Genomic DNA, 19,272 nt, shown 5'->3' with positions numbered 1-19,272 from the left:
ATAATTTAAATATATTTTTATTTGTAGAAAGACAGAACCGCTCTAAAATATATAATACATAATATAATTTTGAATATTTACACACAGTTAGTACTATAGTTAGTACTTGCGTGATATCAATATGATAATTAATATACAAACATATATTTATATAATAATTATGTATGTATAATTAAATAATATAATAATTAATTTTTAGACATTTCTCACTTTTCTTTCTCGCCCAATGAAAAAACAATCGACCGCCGTTCACATCGATGCGCCAGTGCGGATCCGTCTACCGGGTGTCCGGTAAGTCAACAATCTTCCCGACTACGCGACCAGGCCGAAGCGACCTGAACCCGGTTATTTTCGGCGACGCGCTATTTCGGGATAGTGCGTGTCGTGGCGCGGGGTGCCACGAAATCAGTTTACGGGGAAACCTCGTCCAGGCGGGTCGTTTTCCGCACGTTTGCATACTAGCAATTAAGCGGGTCGAGCATCCTGATCGTTGTTGGGTCCTCGATGGACCTCCTCGCGGAAAGCGAGTCCGCGATTGAAATATCGCGTCAATAATCGCGTTTGAGTGCGCAGTGAGAGTCGTCGTTCGTTTCCTTCTGAAAATTAATACACATATATCGCATGTATATATCATGTTACAACATATGCACGTGCGCGATAATGATGTAACGAGATCATTGGCCGGACGTAGGAGTCGAGAAGACTATTAACGTGACAACGTTATCGCGCACGTGTTTTCGTCGCCGAAGAATCGAGGTGCGCGCATTGGAAACCACCCTCGAGCGGAAACCACCCTGCCGCTAGCACCGCGGCAAGATCCATGGGACCCCAAGGAAAATGATCTATAAGAAGAAATGAAGGGTTCAGAGTTGGCGTGCGGTAATGCGGCTTCCCAACACGTGGCGGCGGTGGCTTCTCGTAATCGTTTGTCTCGAGTACTAGCCGCACAGACGGACGCGTCTAAGTATAGAACGTAGAACGAGCATAAACGCAGAAAATCCTGTCAATGGAGACGATCCGGGGATCGTAGAGGGATGAGCGAGTTCGCGCAACCGTCTCTTGCGTACTTATTGATCTTGTGCGTCATCGTAGTGCCCACGTCAGAGAACGTCATCGAGCTGGTCTTCATCGGCGCCACGATCTACAGAGACTTGGAGCCGAATTTTGTGATCTATATCTATACCAAGTTCCATAAACGGACCGTTTATGAGTATTGAGCCGTTATAAACATTACTGATTTCCGTGATTTAGCGTAGATTACTCGCGTGCCTTGAGTGGTCCGATAAAATCGATTTTCTTGAAGTTTATTTTAGATTGAATATTAAAGACATCGGTACCTTGAGTTTTCATATAACACAAAGGAATATATTCGAGCAACTCATCCGTGGAAGCATCTCAGTTTACTCTCCGGTCTGCGAAGAGTCTAGGAGAATCGCCGGAATTCAATTAAAGCCGGGTCATCCCGCACCGTCGACTTCGGAGAAATCGTCGATCATTTTTCGCCGGATCGTAAACAGTTTCACAATAGATTTTGTTAAGCGGCCAAGTGGCTCATCCCTCCCGCAACGGCGACTTCGTCGTCGTCGTCGTCGTCGTCGTCGGCGTCATCCTCCTTGTCATGTTTTCGATTCGGAGCATGATGAAGTCGATACCAGACTGCAGGAGGCAACTGCGACGAAGGCAGAAGAGATACGACGTTTTCCATTAAATTCATCCGACGTAATTCTCTATTAGTCCCGGTCAATGCTCGCACATAAGAATTCGCGATCTCCTTATATTACCCTCCTGCACCCCGCCTCGCCGTGCAATCGATCCGTTATATAGGTACGAGCCGTCCGCTGGTCCGATAATAACGCCACCACGATGATCGATCGTCGCAATTAAATGCGTTACGTACACTCTTTTAGATCTGTGTCTCTTCGACCTGGAAATATAATTTAAGAAAAGTTAACTCTATCGAGATATACGTCTTGTATATTTAGCTTCTAGCTAGAAATGCACTTCTGCGAGAGGTTCGTGGATTGCATCACGCATAGTGAGATAAATACTTTCTTAATGGACACATTTTAAAGATAATTTAATAAGATATTCTCCGAGAGAAGACAAATATCGCTGATTATAACGTAATTACATTGCGCAATAAGTGTAAGCCAGTCTCTTCGTGCTATAAACGCGCTGAGGAGGAGCTTGAGAAGCCTGAGAAGGAATTCGGAAGAAACGCAATGCAGATGACTCGCGGCTTATCCACCTGTCTCTAAATTAGTGGGACGAGATCTCACCGGGCATCCAACCGGAAGATGATACTGCGGAACAAAGCTAATTCTTCTGCTGCGGTTTCCAAGCAACAATGTGGATTCCTGCGGTGACCTCGCGGTTTCCCTCGGAGGGGGCATTTCGTAACCATTAATAATAAATCATTGGGAGGCAAGGATCAAACGTTCAGCCTCTAGCTATTTCGCAAAAGGATACACACACACACACACACACACACATATACGTACACGTATTACGAAACGATATTGTGATATCGCAATATAGAATGCTCGGCGAGTCGGAAGCGCGATGCCCACGAATCGATCCGAGGTGACCCGGTCGAAGTGACGTCGTCTTGAGCAGTTGCCGTGGTCGTCATCATCATCGTCGTCAGCACCGATGGAGACGGACAAGCCGTCCCACTCGTCTGTCAGCCGGAGTCAGCGTGGAAGTTATCGCAGCCGAAGCGGAAGACGCCGGAAACGTAGGCGGAAGCTGTGGGGCGAGCGGATCGCCGACTGGACTAGAGCGCTGATAGCCTTCCTCTTCAGCAACGTCGGCATCGTGTGCCTAGTGGTGGGTTACACTATAGCGGGCGCCATCCTGTTCACCTACATTGAGGGCAAAACCACCCCGGATGTCGCCGACAACGTCACCAGACTGAGGAACTTGACGGCCGACACCCTCTGGGAGCTGACCTCCAAGGTAAAAGATTTATGCGAATTGTGTTACGTGGTTGCCCACCAATTCCATGGCGGAATTGTGACGCATGGAACGCGGGGACACACGAGCCTTCGCCTTTCCTAAAACGACTAGAACTGTTTTAACTCGTTCTGCGGACTCGCTTTGACGTAAAATGTCAAGAAGGAAAGAGAAAGTGAGAACGTCGTTAAATTTGAAATCATTCATTCCAAGATGTTTTGTATAAAAAATAATCATAAACGGAATATTTTTATGTCAAAATATCAGATAAATTTATATACGATTGCTTAAACAGACTGCTAATTTCGAATCGAGGAGGGACGAATTAAATCTGTGGCTGTGCTGTATTTGTAAAACAATGTTGTTTAATATTTATACATATACGTCTTGTTCAATGCTCTGGTATGTTTTATTTATAATGCAATTTTTTCTCGGTGTCCTGACGCCGTTAATATTGCATGCAGGAAAATGTATTCTCGGAAAAGCTCTGGAAGGCAAAGGTGAGGGACATCCTCGAGACTTACCAGGAGACGATGGTGGGGGCCATAAAAAACGGGTACGACGGCAGGGACGAAAATAAGTGGACCTTCGCCGGCGCTTTTTTATATTCCCTCACTGTGATAACGACCATCGGTGAGTCTATCTCTCTTTTATCTTAGTTCACACGTTTCTCAGATTTATTCTCAATTTACTGGATATCTGATTTATTTTAATTCGTTGATTCACTTGAATTTACTAATTTATCTTAACATTGAGATTAAATGAGTATTATTGCCACGCTACGTCTGCGTTTGCCCTTAAGAACAAAACGCATTGAGGGTAACGTGAGGGCACGTACCAGGGAAACGCTTGAAAAATGTAGTCAATTTACTTGCTGCCGGATACTTCGCTGTACTAAACACGGCGCGCTTATTTGCGCTCTTAATGCCCGGCTAATGCCCACTTTTCTCGTCGTGACTGATAAATCTCCTTAAAGGTTCTTGTCCCAGCCATAAGAAAATGGTTCTGGATAAACAAGTCTTCAGATTTTTAATTAAAAATTAAAGTAGAATAACAATTAGCTACTTTGATTATTACTGATTAGTTATTTTCTTAACATTTTACGTCAGCAAGAAATTATAATTTAAACAATTTATTTGAATAAATGATAATTTTTTAACAATTGTAATATGGAGTGCATAAATATTATATGTTCTTTTTATTATCAATCAGAAGAAGAACGTTTAGAGTTTTGTTACATAACTGGAATGAGCAATTTTTCGAAATTTACATGTATATATGTAGTTCATACAAATGGATATTGAGGGTAACATGTCGCGATGTAGTAAGAACAATCCAGGCAAGAATTCAAACTAGCAATACGCATTCCCAAATAAGCAGCCATACCCGAAAGTAGAAAGAGCGAAATTTAAATTGTAAAGTCGGACGGGTCTTGGGTTGGAAAATATATACACAAACTTTTGGACTGTCTAAAGTATCAGTCGAGGAAAAGAATTGATCAAACCGAGACTGACCGCAAAAAAGAAAAGTAAAAGCGTAATAGTGAAAATGCATTCGTTAAATCCCATTTTTGATGAATCATTTGCATTCATTTGTTAATTTTTTCAGTATAATCAAAATTTGCAATATTCACTTGTTACAAGTTCCCGACGTAATACTTCTGGCAGCAAGTCCGTGACAAGTGCAGATTCTGTCATGCGTCGATTGTGGATTTATCGATGCTAATGGCAACTAAAACTTTTTCTATTAAATGCAATGGTTAAACCAGTAAAATAGATTAATTTCAATATTTTTTAATTTTTATTAAATATTATATTTGGACTGTATGATCTTCTATTTTTAAATGCTCCTACATAATCCCTCGTTAGTCCTGATATGCATTGAATCTGCAAGTAAAGTCTCACAAAATCAGTACAAAATTCTGCCATTCACGCGAATTGAAAAAGTCTGCCTTGCGCCAATTGAAACGTTTCCATCGTCACGAAATCAATTTCTACAGCGCGCAGAAAACTGAACTTACATTCTACTGATCCTAATCCTTCGCAGAGAGTCATTTTTCTCATCGATCGATGAGGAATTAAGACCGCCGTTGGTCAAAATGGACTGATTAAAAGTAGAATCGTGGATTTGTCATTGTCGGCTATCGATTTTAGACGCATTTGCCACGCTGCTCGCTTCGCTCTTGCTCTTTCCCTCGAACTGAAAATTTCGATCTGTCGAAAGAGATCGAGTTATTGCAACAGAGCAGGAAGATCGACGTAAAACGACAACCAGTTTCTGGTATCCAGGCCACGAGTAGTATCCTGAGACGCGAGATTTATCATTTTCCGGCGATGGGGTACGATCTTGCCGCGGCAACGAAAGGGTAAAGTGATATTAATGACTTTAACGTGATAGGGTGGCTTTGTTCTGAGCGTTGTGCGTACATCGTGTCAGTGTACCTGTATGTGTGTGTGCGTGTGAGCAGGAGCGTGCGCAAAGAATATAAATCATGATTACGCGGCAAAATTACGCGAAAGGAATTGCGCAATTTATGGAGCCATCGCATAAATTAGGAATACATAAAAGTATTCCTGCATTCGGACAGATAACTGAATTATTGCTGAAATCAAAATTTTTTCGGTCACGGATATTATACTATTTCAAAGAGATTAAAATTCGTTTTTTCAATGAATGGTGATGGTATATAAGTATAACAAAGCATTAATATTTAATATAAATACTGTGATCGATGCGGCTCTGATAAATGATCGGAAATTAATACAAATGCAATAATTTAATAGCTAGAATAATAAATGATAATACCATTGACCATGTAATTAAACCACTGATAATATGTATCATTTCAGTGAGTTTCATCACAATGCTGATATTATTCAAAAATGTATTGGCCTGATAATTATTGCACCTTGGCAATTGTATTTGGCTGCCAATTATGAACCGTTTTCAGCGCATGGCAACGCTATCTTAGAATAGTCGCGAACGAATGTTAAATCATTGAAAACTTTGCTCATTCGAGATAATTATTTTTAATTTCCTACTTTTCCGGCTTGTTCTCGGTAGTCGGCGCATGGCAAAGCCGATCGTTTTGAACATCGTTTTAACATAGAATTAATTAACGATACGGAATATTTGATACCGATGACGCGCGTCCCCTGTAAATTGTGCAATCATAAATCGATGAATTGCACGTTAGTCAATTAATACTAAATTGTCATTCAATTTGCGATTCAATTGACGACGTTGCAACATTTAATAGACAAGCTAATCAATTTTTCTCTGATTTCGATATTGCACATCTGCACTTTTTACATCATCGATTTCTTTTTCGATCAAAACAACAAAATGAAACGATTGTTTCAAAATAAATATCCAATAATTAATTCACTTCTATCGCACTCAATCAGTACACATCACGGGCTTCTTCTTTTGCTTGCAGTTACTTCAAGTACCGTCGAACGTTATTTTGCAGTGCAGATAACCGACATTGATAAGCGGCGAAAAGCGAGTCCGATGAAAATCGCGAAATTGGATCGTGGCCGGCCTCGCATTTCCCTTGTATCCGATATCCTTCGCGAAATCGAATTGCTACCGAAAATTACCTGTCGTATGTCTACGTCGTACGTCGTCGTGTCCCGCAACGACGAATCTGCGGCCGGCTGCCAAATACTTCGTTAGGCCGGAAATTAATTAACGCGCGAGCACCGCGCACCGCGCTTGATCGCTCGATCTTCCGGGATCGAGGAAACTCGTTCGTTTACTCGTTCGTTTATTCGTTCGTTCGTTCGTTCATCATGGATTACTGCTGGTCATCATCAGGATCGACGTCCTGTGCATCACCGGCAATTAATTTCTTCGGCGTTGGGGTAGTTAGGCTGGGGTAGTTAATCTCCTGGACGTCCTAATGGTCGAAATATTCGACGGGCACGACGACGTGCGGACGCATTTTGCCCCGCGGGAACCTCCGGATATCCCTTCCCCGAGAATTATAGGATAACTGAATATGTACCGGCATAATTACCGGTCGATCAATAAGATATGGTAATTTAAAAGGAAATGATGCAAATCGCAGGAACGATAAATAATTTGTTAATTATCTCGTACTTTACGTATCCTTTCTCGGAGTACTATTCATCAATTGTGGAAACGAACGATGCTTGAGACGTATACGTGAGTAGCAGGCTAAATATGCTCAGTTCTCAGTTGCGTTCTCGTTAAACATATTTGCTTCTCGTTTCGCCAACTCCTTTAACTTTGTCCCGACGCGACAGCGAATTACCATAAAGAAGTTCTCGTGGAATATATTATTCGCTGCCAACGTGGGTTTACTCGTTCAACCAATACGCGTTTTCGAAATATTCACACGCTATAATAGAAATTCTCTACCGCAAAACGGCATCGATCCAATTTGCTGGATTTGCTGATCCCGGTTTGATTGTATTCGTCGTATGATCGTGTGGAAGGAAGAAACGAGCGCGTTTCCGCGCTCGCCCTATGCAGGTACATTGCATCCGAAACTGATGATGCTAAGAGCTTCTCAAATATTCCAAAAAACCGGGTCAATGCCGTTGAATCGGTAATCGATTCACTTATACATGTTCCGGCCTCGAATTTCGTAAACGCGAAACGAAGGTCATAGCCCGTCGTCGAGTGTGGTCGACCTAGTCGCTATATTTCGAAAACGCTATTTTCTGCCTTAGCTGAAAAAGCTCCACCATTCGCCCTGTCCTATGCAAATAAATACCGACTTTCGTGAATATAATCAGACTGTGCACCATTGTAGAAGTACAGCAGCACGGATTTCTTGCACTGAACTAGAACGTGCAGTCTCGAGAACTTAATTTCCACATTTTAATTTATAATATATTTACATTACAACACGGAGAGAGTATTACAAATAATCGGGGTATATGTATTTATTCTAATGGATATTTTAAGTTTAATAGCAATAACCGCAAATATAAAATATATATGATATGTAACAATGTTTGATTATTGAGTATACGTATAATGGCCTTTAATTAGACATATTTATTAAATGCGATTTTGCTTTAATTAGCTGGAGGATACAGTTTATCCATAATTTCACGAACAAGCACTCGTCGGTTTCGAGTTTTGGTCGGAATTACAGAGAATACGAGTTGTGAAATTACAACGACCGAAGTTTAAACGCGACCACGATATTGCACCTTTCGACCGCAGTGGATAAGAACCCCGCCGGAAATACAGCATGAGATCCATTCTCTCTCTTCTTGTAGTGGAATACTGTTATCCTGTGACACGTCGATACCGAAAATCTCTTCTTATCGCGGTCTTTCGATTACGCGACGTCCGTGGGTGCCGCAGCGGGGTGGAAATAAATGCATCGCGTCTCCTTAGATCGATGCGACGGAACAATAAAACCTCGCAGCAAACGAAATAAAATGAAAACAGAATCTATTAGATTTTTCAGACAGCTTCTTTGACTATGATGCAATTTCTGCCGTGATAATTATTACTACGATTGCTCCTTCCTTGCATTGAAGATCGTACAGCTTTGTAGGAAATTTCTTTTCATCTTTGAGAGTTTCCGACGTAGGACTGAGCACAAAAGCGCACATTTTCCACCGCAAAGAATTTTAGAAGGCCACTTCTCACTTTTTAACATGCAAGCACTTACTTCCCTTTATGTAAACGCTCCTTTCGCGGGCAAAGCCCTTTCCTTTCCCGAGATAGGGAACGGGAACAAGGATTAACGGCCGCGCGAAATTCTTTTCGACAGGACGGCGAGATCTTTTAATTAATTTCAAGAGCTCCTCGAGCGACGCGAGGAGATGCGATCAACCCCGCTTTATTTCGAACACGATTACGGGTTGGGATCCTGGGAAGGCCGCCACTCCAGGATCGATCCGACGAGCCTAACTCGGACAACGAGTCGGTTGATGGCCGCCCGCGTCAGAATCCAGCAATGCGAAATTTCCGCCGATCGTTGAGGGGTCCGTTCCCCTGCTATCACAGGGGAAATACGCAAAATTCGCTGATCGCGGCAGATGCGGGGGATGAATCGTTTAATCTTATGATCTGGAAAGATTTTTTGAATTTTATTGTACATGACGAAGAGTTTAGTCATATAAGAGTTCTCATGACGCAGAGAATAATATAATCTGTTAATATAAATGTTTCTGCAAATTTATATTTTTTATGAGAGAATATTGTGAGGACTGTAAAATATAAAAATGCTTGAATATTGTGAATATGACTTTACCATGTGGCTTTACCACATCACACAGTCACATTTATGTATTCTCCGCCATATACTTTACTTTAATCTCAATATGTCGAGGCTCGAAAGCAGGCAATTAAAATAAGCCGTCGGCTAATTTGTTTAAACGTCGTCGGGGAAATTCTTTGAAATGTGCAACGCCTTGAGTGAAACTTGCGAGAGGCAGCGAAGTAATTAGCGTAGTTGAATCTGAAAGAAGAAGAAATATTGAGGTTCGTATTCCCAATTTACTACCAATTCCTTGCGCGGATATGATTCGTTCATGTATATGCGCACAATATTCCAAATAAAATTATCGACATCGGTCAAAGAGAGAGATTTTTCTAGCTCACCGATTTAATTAATTTACCAAAGATAAAAAAACATGATAGCATTCACAAACTTCTAATGTAACGTAACATAACGTAACGTAACATCGGTATAAATCAAGCACGACAGAAATTGTCCGATAGTGCCGGCAGCGGGCATAATTAATTTTCAGAGAGAATCATTTCACTGTTAAACTTCTTGACAAGCCGATAAATTGATGCCGCAACGAATCTTCCCGCGATTAATCCTCGCGATAATTGATCATCATCTTGTCATCGTCATCGTCGTCGCCGTCGCCGTCGCCGTCGCCGTCGTTATCGTCATCGCGGCCGTCGTCATCGTCCTTGTCGTCATTCACGTTGGAAGACTAACGGGGGTCCGGGGAATATCGGTTTCCGTATTTTTGGTTAATCGCCAATAATTCCCTGGCCGGAGACCCGGCACGACCGATCTAATATCCCTAATATGTCGCACACGTGATACCTGTTACGTGCGCGGCAAGACAAGCGTGTCGTTATGCCGATAATGCCATCCGCACCGGCAGAAACGAAACGCTTTGACATGCTGAGCTCCTAATTAATCATCCTCTATATCAATCACCCACGTCGCCCGAAAATAATTTTAGGAAACCCCGTGCGGGATTAGGTTCTCTAAATTCTGTCTCATTTCACGTTCTGTTTGAAGTTTCACTTGGTGTTTGGACTTTAGGGAGGATCTCTGAAGGTTTAAGGAAAATTAAATTCTTTATTTTATTTATCGTATAATTGGATTTTGAGACTCGATCGGACATTTGTCAATTAATTTAACGCGTGCGCGCGCGTTACGTGTACGTGGGAAATGGTAAATTAATATCCAACGTCGTTTTCTCTAAATAATGATGTCGTTTTAGAATATTAGATTCTGCGGAGGAAGAGGATGAATTAAAGTGTGAATATTTGCTGAAATTTGTAGCAGCAGTGTGTTTATCCATTCCGTTTCAGTTTATCTATGTCCATTTTATTTATGGCAATTAACAATTTAGCGGCCGTTTTATCTCGACTTAATATTACAATATCGCAATTCAGCATGTTTCATATGTCGCGTAAACACACTTCGTTCGAACCACCACGAATGGAAACGAATGAGATGACGAGTGCATATATCACGTTAATTTATGTCGTGGCACGTACGGTAAATCATCGCGGGAGCGAAAGAGGGTAAAATCGGGCGATCTCGGCTGCCAAAATTGTCAGTTAGCGAAAATGATAAACATCGCTGGCGGCGCCCGCTATGCTTCAGAGAGCGGTTATCAGCGCTTTAGTATTATCACCGTGGAAGCTAAATGTACATCGCCAACTTGCATTTAGCACGGAAGCTTTTACAAGCGAATGCGGATCTCGAAAATATTTCCCTATTCATCTCACGCTATTTCGAATCATAACTTGGTAAAACTCGACGACATGAGCACCATACTTTGATAATCGAAGTCACATGATTTGATTCTACTTTTGCTAATTATAATTTTGATCACAATATATTCTGATAATCACTTTTATTCGGTAGAAAAAGCAATTTTCCACTGAAAAGACAATTTTATTATTTAATATCATTGCATCTTGGTAATTAAACTTCGAATGAAAATTCATATAATCATTTTCGACGGATCTGAGATTAAATTTCCGGTCAAAATTTATACATGTGTTATAAATCTGTACATTTTCTCGCACTATTACACAATACATCTCGTTTAATATCGTCATCGCTCTCGTCGTTTTAATATTACGTAATCCATGCAAGAGACCGGTAATGACGAACAGGCAGAATGGATCCTCTCGCACTGCACTTATTAACGTTCAACTTTGTCACGTTGCAAAGTCGACGTTTCCACATGCAAATACATACATGTACGTATATATACAGTTGTCTTAATCATGCTCGCTGACGCGCAGATATCGTTACTCATTTAGCGATGGATTTAGGTTTGGCACTAATAACCGATGGTCGGGGTGGTTTACGTAACGTCGTCGCGGACAAGTCGTTTTTACCCAACGACTCAGCTGCCGACTGTAAACTCAACGCGCGCGAGCAGCTTGCGGAAATACGACTAAAATTTCGGCTTTTTTATTTCTTGTTTTTTTCTTTTTTTCTCTCTTTTGAACAGATTGTTAAACGCGTGTACGTGGAATGCATGTTCCGGACTGCACGGCTGTGCACGACCGCGGAAATGCCTTGTACGTGCAAAACGGCCGGAAAGTCAAATGTCAGCGCGTAACAGCTCGTCAATAAACTTGGGACTCGCTCTATTCGTATTGTTCCCTTTTACCTCTCTTTTTCCTTCTCTCTTTCTCTTTCTCTCTTATCGCAGTTTTTCGACACATCAGCCGTTGCACTCGATTACTTTTACGTGCCGTGAATTTCGGTGATATTTTACGCGAACCGCCACCGTTGTCGTCTCCGCTCGTTGCGCAATCTTCGCGGAGATTGATGATGTAAGAGAGAGCGCGCACCGACCGATTTCTGCCGATTGGTTCCCTTTCAATGTAAGTCCCTTCGTTAAGGTGCCACGAAACACGAGTACTTTTCTAAACGATCTACGTAATATGCGGTCCGTATCTTTCCTTTTTCCGATCGAAAATTGCTCATTGATGCCATTTCCACGTTTTCGAGAACGAGGAGAACTGGAGGAGGAGAAGAAGGAAAAATAACGATGTTCCGCATTTTTACTGCGCGCCGAGTCTCTATTTTTTTTTATTCTCTTTTTATGAAGACAAGCATGTTAAAATGCCAATCTCATTTCTGTTAATAACGCAACATTGCTTAACAGGTTTTGTCAGACACATTAGGAAAAACTTTGATTCTATAATCGTATATATATATATTTTGTATTATTATTACATAGCTTATTATCGTTAAAGATTTGCGTAAATCCTCGTTCTTATGGAAGCAGAATACGGATTTAATTTTCTATCATATCGAAACTAGTCGCATCATTCTGCTAACAGTCGTATTTTATTGCTTATTGCATTCTCATCTTTGAGCCGCAGTCAAACCACCACCGAGGCGAAACACGAACGAGAAGCAAAGGTCTCCATTCGGAGAATGCACGTGTTTCGCATTTTGAAATAAAATTTTATCTTCTCAGATACGATCTTTTCCGAGTGAAATGTTACGGGGAATCGCAAATAAAAATAGGAACGTATCGGAATGTTTGGCACACACGGATACTGTGACTGCTTTGGTAAGTTGGTCCTGCGAGCATGTACGATTACAGCAAATAAATACGCCGGATTTTCCATCAAAGTTGATCGAAAAAATTGTTGTCTGTTACGGCGAATTGAAATTCGACAACGCTCTGTGCGCGACTCCGACGAATTTATTGAAATAAATCGTGTACAACGTTTACGTAGCAACGTTTAGAATCGCCTATGGAATAATGGAAGAGACAACCGTCCGCAATAATCAAAATTTAATATTCTAACATCCTGAAAAGATCGTATCATTTTTATACAATTTTATACCTTTTATCATGTGCAGCGATCAAAGGGGCAGTTGATACAGTCAGTACGCTTTTAATGTTTCATGATAGTTTCGTGGCTTTCATACAGGATCTTCTAAAATCTCTGCGATTTTAATTGACAATAGATATTTAAGGAAGGAGCAAGAATATAAATGTTTCAATAGCCAAATCTTAAATTTTGAAATTCTAAAAAGATAATATTTGCGTAAGTTGATGAAAAGAGTAAGATTTTGTTATTCAATCGAGCGTTCTCTTTGTAACAAGTCCCTTATTCTTTATCTCTTTTTACTCCGAAATATCGGCTTGATGATATAATCGAGAAAATATAAAAAAATTCTATTAAGTTATTAATTTTTAGAATAAAGAGTCATTTTTTCAAGAGTAAAGTCTGAAATATTATATTGCTGGACCGACCTGTATGTGCAGGATAGTTGTATGCACTAGCATTCGCCAGGTTGTAACATAACGTTAATTTTCGCATGGATAGCCCATTATTTCCGTTTCCATTTCCGGCTTTGAAACATATACGTGTTACATTGTACATAGAGTGGGTCGAAAAATTGTATGCAGAGTTTCGCCCGTTTTTTTTTGTTCAGACAAAGGATGGAAATGACCAGAAGTATCCATATATACATGTCAAACATACACGACTTTTTCAGGCAAAAAAGAGAGTTAGCTTATTTCCCACGTAATATATTCGATTGATTATCCTCTATGCTTAAAGAATATCTGATGCACCGCCGCAACAAAAATGCGAGTTTGAAAGCGTTATTTTATTTTGGAGGCAACATCTTACTTTCTGTTTCCTTCGTATTTCGAAGCGTAGGAAGTCAGCAGAATCCGAGGATGGTACGTTTAAGGAGTAAGAAGTACGCATTATTTAATAGGCACGCTGTCTCTTTAAAGAGTTCTCTTTCTCTCTCTCTCTCTTTCTCTCTTGAATTTCTTCTGCCGTTCAAACTTCAAAGCTTCGTACACCAGCGCGAAGTAAAATGGGATTTGCGGCATTATAAAAGGAACATCTTCATTTGTGGCCGCTCAGAGAGCTGTCACGGATTTAATTCTACTAATGTTAAGGCAGCAGGTATGTAAAAATGTTATACTTTGTACAACATTTCTACATTTCCACAATTTCTTTCAAGATGGTTGTACAAAGCCTTTTTTCTCTTCTCTTCCTCTTTCATTAATTGCAACGTGTATCAGCATGCGATTTACTCTACACTATAAAAAAATAAAATTTCATAAAAATAGAGGTAGCATCTCGATAGCAACAGCAATATTAATTTAGGTCTGATGCGTGTGTTACACAAAACATTGAAGTGACAAACTCTATTTTATTTAAGCGTCCTTTATTAAATACGTTGTCACCAATTGTCAAATCCATGCACATTGTGTCTGTAACATTTATTGTTACAGTTTACAACGAAATCGCGATGACGGTATGGATCATAACCGCAGATAGCTTGTAGTCGATGCATAGCATCCGGTACTTTTTTAGCAATGGAATTTCGAAAAAATAAAAAAAAGATACCGCATTGGTAAGCCGCGATGTATCTCGATTTGATTGGCAAAGTCGGCATTTCGTTCGCAACGCTCGCGTCCGCAAACGCATGTATTAAAAAAACGTCACTGAAAAATTAGTCGCCAGCGGCGCGAGCGTCCGCGACGACGCGTACCGTTTATTCAACGTGCGAGAAAATCTCCCTTGATACTTTTTGCAGCGATTTCGAAGCGATTTCGCAATACGGCCGGCCGGCCCGCCCCGATGCATCACGAATTTCGCAGAGGATTTTTATGGACGGGGTACGAACGATACGCCGCACCGTCTCCACTCTTGCGCGAACAAGCACAAAATCTCGTTCTCGAATTAGATATTCCCGGATAAATTGTCACGACCCCATCCGCCCCTAGCTCTCGCTTGCCTCTATTTAATTTACGAGTCATACGGTTTTGTGCGGCCAATCAACGCCACAACGGCTCATAAAAGCAACAAGGAGACTTCACCGCTCTTGAGATCCAGTTAGACAATTCGTACGAGAAAATGAAATCGAAATGATAACTCTTAAAAGTGAATTATTCGTGTCAGAGAAATAAGATTCAATAATTGCATTAAATAAAATAAATGCTAATTGAATAAACATTAAATAAAGTAATCAGATTAATTGAAATTCGAAGTTACTAGTTTGCCTCGATCTTTCCAATTTATCTAATTTTTATAATTCTTAAAAAAGGAAAAATAAATGGAAAGCATTTCATTATATATATATTGCTCCAACAGGTACCTTGTAACTCCGTACTAAACTCAGTAATGGCAAGGTCTCTATTTAAGTGAACGATGAGAGTAACAATCTACGTAAAGCTCCGGCGCTCAATATAACAGCTATTAAACTCCCTGCCGATCGCAAACGCTTTATCAATTCCCATGAAAAGCACCCCTCGGGAAAGCGACGTTCGCTTTTCGCGCTCTTCTCGGGGATCTCTTTGAGCGAGATCGTCGTGACACTGTCGTAAGTTAAACTGTCGACGAGTGACCTCGATAGCCCGGACACGCCACAAATTTCGCGCTTATTTTCACGAACGTGCTAGCGCGATTTACGCGTCACCGTGCGCCACCGGCGCGCGAAATCGTCCGGAGCCCTTTTCGGGGCACGAAGGGTGCGGGTACACCAACCGTAAAACGTCGACGGTGTATTCGCGGGGCTCGCGGGCTTAAACGTCCGTTTACTGCCGGCTTTACGGTCGCATTTACAGTCGGCCGCGCCGTCGTTTTATCGTTGCTAAAAGACGTGCTCGCACGATAGGTCCACTCTGTCTCCGCTGCGCCGTAAATCGTCCGGCTGAGTGTCGATTTTCGGGAAATTAACGAGATCGCGATCGAGCGAGGGAGCACGCACGGAGGGTGGCGGCTGATGCTTCGAATTTTCAGCATACCCCGCGTTAGGCGCTTAGACACGGTTAACAAAATTTGGCCAACCCCTCGGGCGGTAGCGAGTGAGACGGGAGACAGCATGCTAAACTTTTAATCAATTTTAAGCTTCGCTTAACCAGCCTTGCCACTGACGTAAAACGCGAATATGCAGAAATGCACGCTAAAGTAGCGATGAAGCAGTGCGCTGCGTGCACGGTTGGAGCAGTCTTAATGCTTTCCTCGGATGCGCTATCGCTCGAGAGATTACCCAAAAATGTGAAAGACACGCTTGTGAAAGGGGAATTGTAAGTAAATTACGTTTCAATATAAACATTATGTAATTACGTAATTTTGATGCTAATACAGTGACACATGAGTCACAAAGCTATGGAAATTTCGTTATGCAGATTATTTTACTATGAAATTACCTTTTTATCGTCGTTAGAGCCCACGCGTCCGTTTCTCGGAACTTTTAATTTTTATCAAAATGTAAATTTTGTATAGCGCGCGATAGCCGTGGGCCGCTTGTTTAGCACGACGTTCGTAAGAATTGCATTCGATTGGACTCAGCGGTTGTAATTTTCGAGGCTACCAGAGAGAGAAAGAGAAAAAGAGATAGATGGATGATAGAGAGAAAGTGAGTGAATGAGTGAGTGAGTGAAAGAGAGAGAAAGAGAGAGAGAGAGAGGAGGGGATTGGAATTGATACTTTAAAAATGAAGTCCGTGTTCCATGTATGCCGAAGCCGGCCATTCTGCATACGGGACGAATGTTCGACATGTGGTTTCCCTGAAAAATCACGCTGAATGCATACCGTTGTCACGTTTCTCTCTTGTATTTTTTCTCTATTTTGCGCTTGTTGTGTGCACATACGTGTACGAAAAAAAGAACGGACGAACAAGTCCTTCCTTTTTTTTCGTGGCGACTTTCGCTTGATTACAAGGCATGCCCCGATTCACTCTTGATATCGCGCATTGATTCACAACGGGTTTTTTGGCACTAGACTTAAACTCACTGCTATTTTCTGCGTTTTTCTTTTTCTCTTTTATGAAAATGATAAATTACTATCGACTAGAACCGAAAAAACGTGAATTGAATACGGACAATCGTTGTCACTTGATAAACGGATATTGCTCTCGTATAACGAGATCGTATTTCTAATAAATTATTGTACATTGCAATTTTATATCAATAACATTTCCCTTTTCAACGGAAAATTAATATTATCTTACAAGTATAACACAAAAAATGAGAAGTAATACTATTTTCATATTGAGAAATATAATATTTTTAGAATGAAATTAATTACAAATTAACTTTCGCGGAATGTGCTAATGTGCGACAAATTCGATATTAATGCTGCTGGTTTTGTCAAGTTAAAGTTTCGCTAGCATTACTCAGCTGCGGCGGTTAAATCTGTTCTATCAGTGCGCACAGTGGTGCAAAAATCGTGCCGTCATTCACGATAAAATCCCGTGTAACACCCGCCTCATATATGGAATTCATTATCGTCGTGAAAATCGATCGTATATTCATAATACAACACGACGACGTAATAATTTTATACTTTAACGAACTAATCGATCATTGGCAAAATATTCTCGCCACTCGTTCACAATCAATTCCCGGACTTTTTTATCGTTAACGCGTTATCGTTGCATTCACTGTAAAAGATCGAATACATGCACTGCACACGAGTGCCTTCAATATCGCGGAAAATCATTTCCCCAACGGAAAGCATATTTTTTCAACGTCCGAATTTCAACGTCCGAACAAAGTTTATGAGCGTGCGGTTGGAATTTTGCGGCTCTTTCCTTCTTTTTAAAGACTTGCTTGGCTTTATGAAGCGTGTTTCGCCGCGTTATGAAATGTGAATGTCCGAGTAAATCCGTTGGAATTGTTTATGATTTCCCACGATACAAACCTGGAAGTTTTAGAATTATGCCAGGCACGCAGTTGAATTTTTGTCCACCATGATAACGTCTGGTTGAATTGTCAGAAAAATAATCGTTTCGGGACGCTGATTTACACGTATGTATCGAATGTTATTATTATGTATATGTTTTTATTGAATATTGTACTTATTGAGTATTGTTATATAAAGAAATATTTAAAAAATGCCCTCGTTCTATATCATCTAATATCAATGCTAAACACAATTTATATATTAATTCATTTTTGCTATATCTTATTTCACGTGATTTCAATTGATCGAAAGAGGATGTAGTTTCGTGCAAACTTTTCCAATTTGCGTAATTATAAACTGTATAATTCGAATATCCGGTATTCTTTTGAAACAAGAAATTTTAATTGCATAATTTCGATGAATAATTCGTGTGGTACAATGCCAGGCTGCTACCGGATCTTGGGCGATAAATTAATCAAAAATTAATCAGCTCACGTACGTGGGACGGATGAGGCAGGAAACAAGAACGAGACGAAGCAACGAAGCTCGTCGATAAACTCACTTGCCGCGTTCTCGTTTACTGCGCAGGTTACGGCAACATTTATCCCAGGACGAAATGGGGCAAAGTCGTGACTATAGTGTACGCAATAATAGGAATGCCGCTTTTCCTTCTCTACCTCAGCAATATCGGCGACATCCTGGCCAGAAGCTTCAAATGGACCTACGCGCGCTGCTGCCTGTGCAAGTAAGACTACCCTCCATGTTGCAAAACAGTTTCTATTGATGTTTTTGATATTTTCCTCTCTCTATCTATCTATCTCTCTCTGTCCTTCAGTAACATAACAGATCAATCTCCCGAGCGCCAAATTAATTATGATCAATGTTTCAAGGTGTCGAAGGAAACCATATGCCTCGACAAGAGCATCAGAGATGCCGGACGATCCGGCTGCAAATAGAAATCACTGGCAGGTGAGTGATGATCGGAAGTAGAGCCAGAGAATTCTAACAAAGCAGCGGCATTGTGCACATAATGTAAAATATCATATTTAATGCAAAAAATTGAGAATTTGCCCAATTAAAGTTTTATTGCGCGAGATATTGCTTCCAATATTCTTCGGATGTTCTGTGCAAATGCTGTTGAAACGGATGTACATTCGCAGATGGTGAACGCGCATAGCGGAGAAGTAGACGCGTCGAGCTTGGAAGAAACTTCGCCAAGAGACGACGACGACGGGGGTGTCGACGAGGGCGATGGTAACGACGAAGACGATGACGACGAGAGCGACAGCTACGATCCTCAGCACGTGACGGTGCCGTTAACTCTGTGTCTCGCTATTATGGTGGGGTGAGTCTGGCGAAAGAGGGATAATCAGGTTGCTAATTAAGAGATAGACCATTAAAAAGAAAAACAAAAGATAAGCGAGTACAAAGTAGAAG

General features: G+C 41.0%; 1 protein-coding gene and 1 long non-coding RNA gene across 2 annotated transcripts in view; one reads left to right on the top strand and one right to left on the bottom strand.

Annotated features, from left to right (window-relative positions):
- The window catches only part of LOC109611077, a 33,746-nt gene that overhangs the window by 10,711 nt on the left and 3,763 nt on the right, over window positions 1-19,272 (bottom strand). The window lies entirely within an intron of this gene.
- LOC105281263 (potassium channel subfamily K member 18-like) lies at window positions 4-19,232 on the top strand. Its single transcript, XM_026969828.1, has 5 exons — window positions 4-2,958; window positions 3,420-3,588; window positions 18,424-18,580; window positions 18,726-18,804; window positions 18,996-19,232. The coding sequence occupies exons 1-5, from the start codon at window positions 2,653-2,655 to the stop codon at window positions 19,182-19,184; spliced, it is 900 nt and encodes a 299-aa protein (XP_026825629.1). The 5' UTR covers window positions 4-2,652; the 3' UTR covers window positions 19,185-19,232.

Source organism: Ooceraea biroi, chromosome 5 (genome assembly GCF_003672135.1).
Source record: "Ooceraea biroi isolate clonal line C1 chromosome 5, Obir_v5.4, whole genome shotgun sequence".
NCBI classification, from domain to species: domain Eukaryota; kingdom Metazoa; phylum Arthropoda; class Insecta; order Hymenoptera; family Formicidae; genus Ooceraea; species Ooceraea biroi.
Note: the sequence above shows the minus strand (reverse complement) of the source record. Positions and strands in the feature narration are given on the sequence as shown.